This window comes from Melospiza georgiana, chromosome 8, assembly GCF_028018845.1.
Source record: "Melospiza georgiana isolate bMelGeo1 chromosome 8, bMelGeo1.pri, whole genome shotgun sequence".
Lineage (NCBI taxonomy): Eukaryota > Metazoa > Chordata > Aves > Passeriformes > Passerellidae > Melospiza > Melospiza georgiana.
The window spans coordinates 20,338,923-20,352,694 of record NC_080437.1 but is presented as its reverse complement, the minus strand read 5'-3'; the positions used below and the strand labels follow the sequence as shown (position 1 = coordinate 20,352,694).

Here is a 13,772-nt window from a genome sequence, read left to right as displayed (position 1 = left end):
CCAGAATGGCACACAGGACATTGTTTTGGGGCAGAACCAGCACAGTGGCTGCAACAGCATTTCCATGGCAATGTAATTCCATGTGGTATTTTTTACTTCACCTTGTCTGGTAGTTTGTCTGACATGAGCTGTCATGATACCCTGTCTAGATACACAGTATTGATGGAGTAATTCACACCTGTGGCACGGTTTCAGGATGAGTAGGACTGAAATTTATGGGTTTGGGGCATTCTTAATTGTAGCTTTGGGACATAAAGCAAAAAATATTTTGCCATTTCATGCCAGTTTTTCTATGGTTGAAAGTGCTATGTAAGTGGAAAATAAAAATACGTGGAATTTTGATTTAGAAGGAATCAGCCTGAATAAGGAAATGTTTGTGTCTGTGATTACTGGTTGGGAGTGAAGAAAACATGAAACAATAAGCTTGATAAAATGATTATAGCAGAAATGCAGTATTTTAGTACTGGATAAGAGCCAGGAAAAGTAACGATAAAAACAGAGCCTTTTCCATTTCCAAACCAGTCAGCAAGAATTTGTTTGCAATTTCCTTCTCAGGGCACTTCCATGAGATATGTTGAGTAAGATTGTGATATTTTTTACATTGTCACAGCATGTAGTCCCAATGTGAAACACATAACATGTCTCTGTTCTGCTGGAGAAGACACTGAATTTCCATTTCTGCAGCTGGTGATTTCTTCTGAGCTTGCAGATGCTTGCATGAGAAACATGCTGAGATGGAATCATAATTAATGAGAAAATAATAAGATGAAGTTCACTTTCCTGCCTGGGCCTGGGTTTTTGAGGGAAAGGTGCTGGTTAAAGTGTGAAATTTCCTTCTTAAGTCCAATCTCCCAAGAACTGCTCAGATCAAATTTCCTTGCCACACTGCTACAAAGCTAAATATATATGCAGGAAAGGGCTGGGGACTGTTTCCTCAACAGGCACAAAAGTAAAAGAAGTTATAAAGAACCCAGAGCAAGCCTCTCCACCTTGAAAGGGAGAAATGGAGTGCTACTATATCAAATTCAAAAGTCCTACCATTATACCAAACTCCCCCAGAGAATTTTACTTGAGTGTGACTTAGGGAGAAGACAGTGTAGAAAATCTTCTTCCCCTCAGTTTTGTGCACAATAAAACCTTTTTGTGTTCTTCTGCCTTCTCATGCTATTGAAGGAAGTAAGGCAGTCTAGCAAAAACATAACTGAAAAAAACCCCAAATTGCTTTTTTTATTGCACAAATGATTTTTATGTGTTGGGGTTTTTTTTTACATACTGCGTCAGCAGGCAGTTGGAAGAGTTGGAAGGTGAGGTTTGCCAAAAAAAACCTGGAAAAACATAACGAGTTATGTTACAGACTCCCTGTGTCTGCTTCCTTCTTTCCTTCTAGGCACAATTTGGAAGATGTGAGCTCCCTCTGCAGTGCTGAAAGCCTCATCCAAAACTGCAGCTGCAAGCGTGTGTCTCCAGGGAGTGTGGAGCCAGCAGGGCGCTGGGGGCTGGTGACCAAAGCTGGGCATCTGGCGAGTACCAAACACAGCCACTCTTACAGAGGGGCTTTGGAGAGGGAGGGGCAGGAAGGAGCTGTGCAGTCACACCACAGTGCATGCAACTTTGTTCAGTGTGACTTGATCAAGACAGTATTTCCTTTTAAATAGTGCTCTGGAGGGGAAAAGTTTGGGCTGAAGAAGTGGCTTGGTAGAAAGAAGAGATGAGAGTGGGATAAGGATTAATGTTAAGATGCTGTTCACCTTCCACCTGAGCTGTAGGAAGTCCAGGATGTGCTGAGGAGGAGCTCCCAATAAATATTACTCTTCCCTTTTTTTTTTTTTTGTTTTCTTTCCCTTTTATTTAGTTTTTTATTTCCTATCTGACATCTGAAATAAACAACATTTAGTTTTTTATTTCCTATCTCTTTAGTCTGTGATCCAAAGACCTGGGTTGGCTCCTGGTGTTTGCCTAGAGCCTCAAAACAAGATTCAATAAAGTCACATGCTGAGTGAATAATTGCCTAGAATTAGAACCAAGAGGTACCTCAAACATTCATTAGGATATAACCTATGCAGTCATCTCATTAGTGGTATGTCAGCTGATACATGGTGGCTGCAAGTCATATTCCTGCTTTTGCATCATGCCAAGCAGACAAGGGAGCTGACAGCTCCAAGAAATCCCAGGCAGGTTTGGGATCTAGTTTTGGTTTCTGTAACTTCCCTCACAGCAAAAAATGCAGGAGGCCAGCCAAAACAGAAACTGCATTTCTGTCCCAGCACATGGGAGAATCTCCTGGCTGGGACAGGAGAAGGTGCAGGGCTGAAGAGTGGTAGAGTTGCAGGTGTGTTAGTGGAGACAGGTCCTCTCCTGCATGTGGATATCACTCAATACTAGAAGCCACCAATGCCACTGATGCTGATACTGGTGTTTGCTGATGTGAGTGCTGCAGTTACAAACTCAAGCCGGGCATTTTTGATTTCAATTGCTGACACTGCAGAAACGGAGCACTTTTCTCTCCAAGTGTGCTTTATTTTCCTAATACTGCTGTTATTTGGGTAAAACATTAATTTCCATGTTTCAAATATGAAGCAGCACTCAGAGAAATGAGGGACCAGAGTCCCAGTGGGGATTTGGGGAATTAGGAGGGTGACCATCCCAGCCCCTGGTGCGAGGTGGGAGCGCTGTGGTGGGGCAGGGAGTGTGCCTGTCTTCAGGGCCCTGCAACAACTGCTTGTGCATCAGAAGAGAGGAATTGTAAAGTGAAGCTTGCACCAAAATTTGGTTTTCCTGCATATGAAACTTAAAATGGAATAACTGTTTGCAACATACCAGTTTACTATGTTTTGATGGGGGCTGTCAAGTAACATTGTAGAGTTGTTCCATTTCACATGTAAAGCAGGCAAACTTTTCCTGATGCAGGGGAATCTTTGGTGGAAATTTTGAAGGAAACAATTTCTGCCGGGATTACCTCACAGAGTTTTACCTTACAAATGTATTTCTTTTGGATGATGCATCTCATTTCCTTTCAGTATGTGAATCCACAGGAGTTTATAGCTTTATGCACTCTAACTCGGTGAATTAATCTCAATGGACCAGCCAAGTAATGAATTTTTGCAATGCAGGCAAAAATTACATAGCAGAGTTCATGTAGTGGTGTGTGGACTTACAGTTCAGGCAGCTCATATTCAAATGCACTGCACTGCAAAGTTAATAGCATCAAGTTCTCCCTCTTTTTCTTTCCCTCCAATTACCATGCATATATGAGAGCCTTTCTCATACAGACCCCCCACAGCCCTCTACATCATCTCTGGTGCTTTCAGTAGCCCCTGGGATGGCTCTCACAGCTAGATGTAGGGAGTGGGGCCAACAGAGAAGTGCACACTTGAGTGAATAATCTCTGAGGCCTCTGCAAAGTCATCTGACACCCCCTGAGGCTGAACATTTCCTCTGCACTGGGTTTTAAAGAATGCCTGAGGCTTTGTTTCTCTAAGCAGTTGAGCTGCTCTAACAGCCTGCTGACTCTGAAAGAGATTCTTTTATCCTCCATCCCCTTAATTTGTGGCTGGCTCTCCCTGAACTTATTTGGCTCATTACCCAGGAAGATAGCCACCTGCTTTCTTTTTCCTAATTATTGTTCCTCTGGGCTAACAGGTCCGTACACTGATGGAGCTAGAAGGTGGCATCAGGGGTGGGATGGGTGGTGAGGAGCAGAGAGGGGATATACAAATGGACTCCTTGGCAGGGAGAACCTGGGAAGCAGCTCAGGCGCTGTTTGAGGCGCAGCTTGTCTGCCTCTGGGGGAGCAGCCACTTCCCCAGCATGGATGCAAACTCTTGGCAGACTCCAGGGTGAGTCAGCCACAGACCTAAGCTGAACAGGCAATTTAATACCACAAAAAAGACAAGAAGATTATTTTTCCCAGCCTTTATCTCCTGAGCTAGCTAGCTGTGGGGTTGGAGAAGAACCAGGCCAACACAAGAGAGCAAGCAAGAAAAGCAACCAGGTCCATGCTGGCTCTGTGAAGCCTGAAAAAACATCTCACCTGTAGCTTCCTCCATTCTTGGTTCTGAAGGGAGACCTACAACAGACTTTTAAAAGATGAGCCGAAAAATGGAAACTTAATTGTGCAGCTCTAAAAACTGCAAATGCATTTTAAGCACTTCACAGAAATGAAATTTGCTCCCTACAAACTTCCAAGTGCCAAAGGTGCTGCCAGCACATTGCTTCACCCCTTGTGCTGCCCCACGGGTACAACTCATGGGGCTGGCTGACTGAGCAAGGGCTGAGGGATGAAATCTGGCAGAGCATCTGTTCCCACCCTGGCTGCCCAGGAGCTTTGCTAAGGAGAAGAGTCTACAGCAATACAATCTTTCTCTAGTCAGCAGATTGCTCCATATATTGGGAGCAGGGCCTGTTCAATGAAGTTGATCTCCCTGTGTGCAATTAATTAAGCAATGTTCAAAGAAGGGCCTTGGATGATGCAGAAAGCTGACTTTGCAGATGAAAGTGGCTTTAATTGCAGAGCAGATGTGTGGTGAAGCTGGGAGCCAGCTCTGCCTTTTTGGGCAGAGTAGGCCAGGGTGGGTATCCTGTTAGCATGGCTGGGTTGGGACCTTGGTTGGTGCAGGTATGTTTGCCACTAGGTTTAGAGGAAAAGAGCTTTATTTTTTATCTCCTAATGTGATGAATACACGAGGTGGAGGGTGAAGCTGTGGTTGCATCTTGGCTTGCTGCTATCAGTTGTGCAGTGTTAACTTGGCATAATTTTCTGAAGGTATTTTCACAGGTGCAAATCCACCCTAAAGGCACGTGTGTACGTGACTCCTCCCCAGCACACCATGACAGGATAGGAGGTTAATTTCTGCAGCCAGAAACAGGAGGTCTCTAACCCATGTATCATGTTTAGAGCAGATTGATATTTTAAATGTTGGTGATGCAACAGAAAGTTTTCTGTTTATGTCTCATTGTAGGACTGACAAGTGTGTGTAACCCTTCATAAACTGCTCTTGGCAACAGCTTTGGTATTAAACACAGGCAGTCAAATATTGTGAGTCAATATCTTTCATCTTCTTCCTCATCCATATCACAAATTAGAAGTCACTTAAAAATAGTTTATTAAAAAGCAGCACTGGTTTCTTCTCTCAATTGCCTTCTGATTACACTTTGACCTACTTTCCTAAATGAACATGGTGATTGCCCCTTGGAGAGATCAGATCTTAAATAAAAGAAATGAGGTATTTACAAGAAAAACAGCCAGTTAACTGGCTTCTACCTTATAAATAATCTAGCAGGTCCCAGGAACTTGCTCTAATTTCCATCACTTCCCCCCAGTGCTATGTGTCTGGGCTCAGAGCATTTACAGATTTTCATCCCAACAGCAGTGACAGTATGGCTTCTTGTCCCATGTCCAAGGGAACCCAGCCACCTGAGCTCTTCCCACATGTCCTCAGGTGGGAGCTGAATAGGAGGGAAATGCTTGATTATGACTGAATGGTCCTCAAAAGGCAGAAATTATGCCAGGATTAAGCCAGAATTAAGGGGTTCAGTGAAGAGCTGGCATGGAAGAAACTGGTGGGACAGTATGGTAATTTTATTATTGCCTTTGCCCTCTGGGGGCCATAATTACACACATTGGAGTTACACATAGTCTGCTGTGCCAGTGTGGTGCTGAACCTCAGGACCTGGGCTTCCATATCATCCCAAAATTCTTCTAATTCAAGCGGGCTGTCCAAGCACGGGACACCTGGAAGGCCTCTGCTCCTGCTTAGGTGTCCCCAAGGCCAGAGATGATTTCCCTGCTGGTCTCAGAGTGCCTGGGGAGGTACTAAGCAGGTGCTAATGCCAGGGGTGTGCTTGGTCTCAGCCCACCTCACAAATATGTTTTGCATGTCTCAAGCTACTGCAGCGGTGCAGGTGCTGAGAGGGAACCTGCAGGCTGCAGTGCCTGTGCTGAATTCACCCAGCCCTGAGCTCTGCCATGTGCAGTGAGAATTCACCCAGCCCTGAGCTCTGCCATGTGCAGTGAGGCCAGAGAGACACAAGTGCCCCAGCAGAGGCTGCTCCAGGGCACACAGATCTCCACTCCTGCTGCCTGAGTCTGCCAGCAGGGAGGCACACGCCGTGGCTGTGATGTCAGAGCTGTGTGAGCACGGAGGGGTGTGCACAGGGGGTGACACAGGTGAGGCCGTGGGAGCAGAAACCTCACTGTGCTGGCACTACCCCAGCTGAACCCCACCTGTGCCCTGGCAGCCACAATGCAGGGGACCAGGGAGTGCAGGCAGCCCTTGGAGAGGGGGTGGCACAGCTGTCACCCCCAAAGTACGGAAGGCAATAAGGGCCACCTCCTTGGGCCCGCTGGCTGCTGGAGCATCTGCTCCAGGGTAGCAGCAGGCTGTCCTGTCCTCAGTCCTGCTGAGGGCTCAGAAGAGGCCAGGAGAGCTGAGAGGGGCGATGATGATGGGGGCATCAGGTGGGGTGAGGATGGGTGTTGTGTCTGATGTGGTCTCCTCAGCCTCACTCTCCACATCCTCCACGTCCTCGCTGACAGAGGGGATGATCTGCACCACCTTCTCCTCAAAGTGCACTTGCTTGCGAGGCGCTGGCACGGCTGCTGGCTGGACAGGAGTGTCTGGGGCTGAGCTGCTGTCCTTGCTGCCCTTCAGGATGCTCTTCATATGGCCCAGAAACGAGCGGTGCTGCTCCCTCTGGGCCCCGTGGAAGGTGTAGGTCTGCTCAGTGTCACCAATGATGGTTGGGGCTGCCTCAGTGCCTGAAGGGTCCACGTAGTGACCCGCCTGGGGATGCGTGTCTTTGTGCCCTGGGCTCTTCCTCCTCTTGCTCAGCAGGAAGTAGGCCAGGGCAGTGAGCACCAGCATGGACCCTGGGGACAAGAATATGTTGGCTGTGGGCTCTGGCTTGTGGGAAGGCCTTGCCAAGCAGTGCTTGGTATGGCTAGCCCAGTGCCACCAGCCCAGCTCCCTGCACATCCCCACCCCTCACCAGACCATTCTCCTCTTCCATCTGCACTACTCCCCACCCAAGCTTCTTACCAGGGATGGTGACATGCCAGACAAGGACGGGATGCAGGAAGCAAGCCACTGAGAGCAGCGTGTACCCCAGGAATTTCTGGAAGCTCCCTGGGCATCTAGCTCGCTTCCAGAAGGCCTGTGCCAGGAATTCAGGCTTGTGACTGGGGAAAGAGAGAGAGGTCCTTGTGGCATGAGGCACCAACCACATGCCAAGAAGATTTGGTCCTAACCATAACCCATCTAAATGTGCAGATCCTCAGTCTGATTTGTCAGAAGATGGATGTGCTTTTCAGGGAAGATAAGCAAAGCCTGAACATCTCCTGCAGGGAGAAGAGCCTTTGCCAGAGGCCAGCATCTCAGTGCCTCACTAATCAAGTGCCTGCTAATACAAGTAAGGAGATGCCTCTAAGCTGTAAGGACTTTTGAGTTTCTGCTAGAAGACAGCAGCAGCGCTCAGCCTCTGAAAAGGACATAAGGATTGTTGACATTTTAGCTTTAACTTCTGTGCTGTCTCTGGAGGGAGCTGAAGCTCACCCTGGGGATCTGGGTCTTCCTCCAACCCTGGTACCTTGTGCCTCCACATTGTGTTAAGCAGATGCTGAAACCAGGGTTTGTTGTGCTGATGCTCAGGAAATTAGGGCACAAGCCTGGGTTAAAACACAGGTTTAAATGGCTGTGCCCATGGACCCATTTACCTCCCCCCTGTCTGAGTGCACTTGCCTTGGCACTGGGGGCAGGACCTTTGGTCTGGCACTTGCAGCTCCCCCAGATCTGGTGTTGCTGTAAGGGGCAAGGTGCCTTTGGGAGGTCCCACCGTGGCTGGAGAGTAGTGGGCAGGGTCTACTCACGTGAAGCACATCTCCAGGAACAAACTGATAAAGAAGAAGCCTTCACAGACAGTAACTGCAACCCCTGAAAAACTGAAAGGTGGAGCTGTCAGGGGAGCAGGGCTGTGTTTGAGTATGTTCTGCAGGTGGGCAGAAAGGGCACAGGGGGCCAGAATTTACTATCCAGTTCTCAACACAGTCTGTATGCAGGGGTCTGAACACCCTCTGCTTATCTGGTTTGTTGAAAACTCACAGCCCTCCTGCCCCATGGGGAATCAACTTGCAGCCAGTGTTGCCTCTGGCCTGCCTGAGTCTGCAGTAGCATTTCTTTTCCTAACAAAAATAGCTTATTTTTCTGAAATATGGAGATCTGAAATACCCAAAGCCTTGGACACTGTCTCCTGCTGCTGTTGCAGTCTAGTCTGGTGCTACATATGGTGGTGGGGTTGACCTTGTCACCCCTGCTAGCTCTGATTTCAAGGGCAAAAATACTCACAGCAGATAGAAAGCCAGGCTTTTAAACTGTCCTCGCTGCAGAGTTTCTATGCCCACACCGATCAGCACTAGAAAGAGAAGGCAGGAAAGATGCTGACTGCAGAGTTCAATCCCAGTTCCCTTGGGTTAGTAACCAGCTCCCAGAATAAATGTTCCCATTTCCCCAGGGGCTAGCAAGGCAGCTTCTTCCATGCAGGGCAGCATGTCAGGACTGCCAGCACCGGTGACTCATGCTGACGCACCCACCCAGAGGAGTCAGAGCTGAGTGTTGCCCTTGACACAGAGCCCTGAAACCCATCCCAGCTGCACCCCTGTGATGGCAGCCTTGCCACTGTGTGGGCTGGGGAAAGGTGCTCTGGGAATACCAGCTGGCCTTGGACAGCTGGGGGAGGCAAGCAGCAGTGTCCTGTGACCATTCCACTCTGAGATGGCCCTTACTGCCACATCCCAGCTGCCACAGGCCCACTGCCCATCCTCCTCTGCTCCCAGTGCCTGCCAACCCCACTCCCTTGCCTCCCTGCTGCACCCAACACGTGGCTGCAGAGCAGGGCAGCTGTGCCAGCTGCCTTCACAAAGGGCTGTAGCCATAGCATCAGGATCCTTTGCTAGCCAAACACAAAAACATATAATGGGAGCAGGCAGATTAAAACCAGGGAATGAAAGTTCTCTCAGTGTCTCAGCCAGTACAGAGCACCAGGGAGTCAGTTTTAGGGGGATTAAGAGTATTAGCAAGGCTAAAATCTTTGATGGATTGGCCAATAGCTTCAGGGGATGGAAAATTTTCTTCAACATCCTTCAGTTCCCTTCAAGATTATTTCTAGAATCGAGCAGAAACATAATGGCTCACACCAGCTGCAGCAAGCTGGTCGGTACATAACAATTCACAGGGCACAAGTGTCAGCAGTGTGGAGCTGAATGAAGCCCAGCTTTCATAGCCAGAGCAATTTCCTGTCTGCACCTGATGCCTCCACCCCTCAGTGAGCAGCCCACTGGTGCTCAGGAAGTTCACCACTGCTCCTGCTCCATGCACACTGGCCAAGGTTTGAGGTGCAGGTTAGATCCATTTCTCTGAGCTGTGGTTTGCCCCATCTGGAGAAGGATACCAGGCCCCCAAACAAGGACACAGCTCAGTGTCCATCGAGACTGCAGTGTAGTCAATGCCAAGGGTCAGCTTTCCCACCTGGGCTGAAAGAAATCCCTCTGTGCTTTCCCTGCGTCTCCTACAGCTGCTGGCCCCTGTCAGCCAAGGGAACTTATGGGGCCCATGTGCCACCCTTCTACACTGCCTTTCCAGCCCTGAGCAGAGCACAGGGAAATCAGCCTCATCAGAGGGCTGTGAAGCTGCAAGAGTTGTGTAATCCTACATGCAGAGTACTGTCTTTTACTATCTTGTGACTGAGGGCCATTCTTTATAATCTTCCCTACAAATGTGGACTTCATTCATTCCCATTCATTCATTCATTCATTCAGTCTGTGGATGAATGCAGAATTCTACAGCTTGGCTGCTAGCTCAAGCCTCGCTCTGGATGGGGAGATTTCCTCCTATTGCACAGCTTCTGCTTTATCCACAAAGCTGTTTGGATGAAGAATCTGCAAGAAAAAAAGAGCTGTTTCGAGGTGTTTGTTTGGACTAGTCACTGCCTTGATTTGGATCTTGTCCAAACCATGTGGCCAAAGGCACATGATTAGGAATTAAATGGTTGAAAGCATGAGAATTAAGAAATAAGTAGGAAATCTTTCCTAGATGCAAAAAACACAAGGCCTGGAATCACTAACCTAGAGATGCTGAAAACCCTGCAGCAAATCACACAGGGCTGTTTGACAACTCTTTGCTAACTTGCCATGAGACCAGTTAGCCATTTTCTGATTCAAAGGAAGCCCTGTAGCCTCACCACTGCAGAGAGCCATACACTCCATGATCCTGGGGGAAGGGGAGGTTTGTATCATGTGGGTAACTTGTATTTACTAGCAGCATAAAGAGCTGGGCAGGCCTTCTCAAAATCAATTAGCGAGGCTGATGCACTCTCCATTTCATAGTTGTTTTTTTTTCAAACAAAACCCATGGGAATTTCTTCTGCATGGTTTCCATTTCATTCAAAAGCCTCACACACCTCATCAGGCACTAAACACTGCATCAAGCTGATTTCTTACTCCATTGAAATACACAGAGGAATAAAACACAGGCACATCTCAGTCTTCACGGGCCTTTTGGGAAAGTCAGGTGATACTGGGAATGCACCAGACCTATAGAAAAGCCCAGGGAGTTCTAGTGCAGCCCTCCATGCTCTGATGCTAAGCAGACAGATAACTGCAATGCTCATTTAAAGAAAAATTAAAGAAAGATGTGCAGATGCTGCAAAATGATGAAAAGAAAACATGCAGGAAAGATGATATTCCACTAACACATTTCTACATTGTAAACTACTTTTAGTTTTGTTGGTTTAGCATCAGTTTTCTCATGGCAACAAGCTCACATTTTCTCCCAGAAAGGTCTCTATGAATTTCCTTGGAGTTTTAAGTGAGAATATGAGCAGTGTGAGGCTCATGGGGGCTCAAATGGATAGGGATGAAGAAATTAAGTGATGTGCATTTTCTGATTAACGCTGTGTCCCATCTCCCAGTGTTGCAGTATCCTCACAACATGCACTTATCTGCTGGGAGTTTTATAAACTCAGAGACTTAGATCTCTCTGCCTGTTATCAGTATCAGTCCTTTAAAGCACATTCCAGAGCCTCTATCACCCTAGCTGTGTCCTTGGGAACCTGTGCACACTTCAGCTGACCTGTGTGCTTTCTACTTTGTCCTGGTTTGAGCAAAGTGCCTCTTCATGACGTTCTGCAGCTCATAAAGGAAATACAAAGGTAGGAGGGCCCGCTGTGACTTACTCTGATTTCTGGCTCTGAAATCCCTGGGGTTCTGAAACAGGAGCCACAGGCATCACGTCAAGTCACCTCTCACCAGGAACATCTGGTTCACCCCTCCAGCCTTTAGACAAATCAGACCCTTTGATCTCTGCTTTACTGATGGGGAAACTGAGGCAGAGAGTGCTGCCTGTCCTGTTCCATAACAGCTAGTCAGCAGCAGTGCCAGAGTCAACCCCTGAGCCCTCTGCTTTAGCTGATTCCTCAAGTCCCACCTGGAGATGCTCCCTGTGCAATGGTGTTCCATCCCCCTGAGTGAGACACTGTGTCTGACACCTGGCTCAAAACTCCTGCATTTCATCTGAAACCAAATGATTCAGCTTGTGCAAGCACTTGGGTGTGTCACCAAACCCAGAACACCCTGGTCCAAAGCCGCCCCTGGCAGCAGGGGGGAAGGATGCTACTCCCCAGGTACCAGGTGGGTGAGTTTATGGTGTTTGTGCTGCAGTCATAACCTGAACTGCTCTGAGCAGCTCTGCGACAGGCTGCTAGAGAGGCAGAGCAGTGCTTTTATTGTAACTAAGCCATGGTGTCTGGGACAGAACCTCTCCATCCTGCCTGGGACAGGACATCTCACTGTGCACACTACAAGGAGCTCCTCCTTCATCTTCACATCCACAGCGTAGCCCGGCAGTTTTGCACAGCCATGAGTATTTTGCTTTTCAGTCTCATTGACATCTTGTCTATACCTATGCCTGTTTTAGAAGAATATGGTTTTGTTTTCTACTTTTTTTTTCTTTTGGCATGCATTAGCTTGCCCTCTGAATGTTGGCCCTTCCTTTCCGATGTCTCACTGTGCCTCCCACAGCATTTGGAAAGAACCCTGCTAGGCAAGCACCACTGTCCCACCCTGGGTCCCACAGCAAAAGCGAGGAAGTTTTCTTGTCCTCCCCAAAGGAAGGGGCTGTGGCTGCAGCTCGCCAAAGGCAGGGAGGCAGCCTGGAGGTCCCAGCTCCCACTCGGTGCATTTTAGTGCCAAAGCCAGAGAGCATTTGCTCTTACCTGCTGCGGTGGAGATGCCCAGCAATCGGCAGGTGTACTCCAGGGCGCTCCACAGTGCCTTGTGCTGCATGGCGGAGGATGAGGGCTGCGGTACAGCCAGGCAGGAGCTCCTGGGGCTCAGGGCCCCCACGTCAGGCGCAGCCCAGCAGCTCCCAGGAGCAGGCAGAGCCTCTCGTTCCCTGGACTGAGTGACCTTCCTGGAGGAAAGGGCAGTGCGTGCAGGACTGGCCACCTCCACAGGGCCTCCCAGGGGAGGGTGGTCGGAGAATGAGCTGCCACCCGGGGAAGCGGTCAGCGCTGCTTGCCGCCGCTCCCGAGGGGGCTGTGGAGCCCCGGCCCTTTCCCGCCCGCCGCCCGCTCCCTCTCGGCCGGTGATTAATGATTGCTGAGGCAGGGTGCGGCCGGGGCAGCATGGGTGCACGGCCTGCCCTGCTCCTGAGGTGGACGCTCTGGAAGCCCAAGCTGATTAAATGAATGTGAAGTCATTAGTGCTGTGCGGCTCCCGGCAGGTTAACCATTTGTGAGGATGACGATGTTTGCTCCTGGCAGGAGAGCAGCACGTTTGTGGCAAGTCATGGGGGGCACCCCGGGCCCACTGCCTCCTGCAGCTGAGGCCGTGCTGCTGCTCGCCATCCAGGTTCCATCTAGTGCGGCTTGGGAAGTGTCTGTGCTGATGTGCAACCACAGGGACAAGGTCATATTCAGAGGGGTCCCACAGACTAGGGATCTGATATTCTTTCTTTAGGAACACCATTAAAATATGTTTTTGTTTTGTAGCTACCAGAGCCATTTGAACAGCACCAGGGTCCCACAAGTGTCATAACGTATGGAATGAGCTACACAGGTACCCTGACCTCTTTGCCTTGGATTTGGTAGACAGCCTGGGAGTCCTTGGCTTGTTCCTGCAGGACACACTGGCTCAGGAGAGGGGCAACCCTATGGATGTCTGAAGGACAAGCCAAGAAAGCAGTGGCTGTTCTGTTCCCAGCCCCACCCTCCCTTGTGCTTGAACAGGGTACACCTCGCTGGAGGTCACCATTGATCCCCACCCGCTGCCACCCAGGGAAGAGGCGGTGTGGGCAGCAGCATGGCAGTCCCAGCAGGAGGGTCCTGTGAGCACAGTCCCAGTGGGCAGCAGCATGGCAGTCCCAAATGGAGGGTGGTATGAGCACAGCACAGTCCCAGTGGGCAGCACAGGCCTGCAGGGCAGTGGGTTCACAGGTCAGTGAGCTCACCTTGTGCTGGACAGTCACTGCAGCCCCTGGCCCTTGCAGCACAGGCTGGGAAGCTGCTGTGGGCAAGGGACTGGGTGAATCATGCTCAACTCACACACAGCCCTGCAGGGAGGGAGCAACCAGCTGAACCTGTCCCCCTGTGATCCCTTCTCACCTGCCTGACACCACAAAGCTGAGCCTGGCCAGTATGTGTTGTACTGACTTATTCTGGGAGTAGAGATGACTTGTGCCAAAGACAAAGTGACAGCTTCTCTTCCATGGCTTCTTGGTCTGTAT

The 13,772-nt window shown here is 49.3% G+C and overlaps 1 protein-coding gene across 1 annotated transcript; it reads right to left on the bottom strand.

The window, feature by feature from the left end:
• Nucleotides 1–5,129: 5,129 nt before the first annotated feature.
• On the bottom strand, nucleotides 5,130–12,339 carry TMEM72 (transmembrane protein 72). Its single transcript, XM_058029392.1, has 5 exons — nucleotides 12,262–12,339; nucleotides 8,340–8,406; nucleotides 7,865–7,936; nucleotides 7,038–7,177; nucleotides 5,130–6,868 (listed from the first exon to the last, which is right to left on the bottom strand). The coding sequence occupies exons 1-5, from the start codon at nucleotides 12,329–12,331 to the stop codon at nucleotides 6,408–6,410; spliced, it is 810 nt and encodes a 269-aa protein (XP_057885375.1). The 5' UTR covers nucleotides 12,332–12,339; the 3' UTR covers nucleotides 5,130–6,407.
• Between the last annotated feature and the right edge of the window lie 1,433 nt (nucleotides 12,340–13,772).

Bases quoted from the DNA above. Each gene is read 5' to 3' on its own strand.
- TMEM72 (XM_058029392.1), bottom strand. From the start codon at position 12,331: ATGCAGCACAAGGCACTGTGGAGCGCCCTGGAGTACACCTGCCGATTG. The intron at 7,937-8,339 runs GTGAGTATTTTT...TCCACCTTTCAG, and splicing joins AGCCTGGCTTTCTATCTGCT to TTTTTCAGGGGTTGCAGTTA. The intron at 6,869-7,037 runs GTAAGAAGCTTG...TCTTGTCCCCAG, and splicing joins CTGGCATGTCACCATCCCTG to GGTCCATGCTGGTGCTCACT.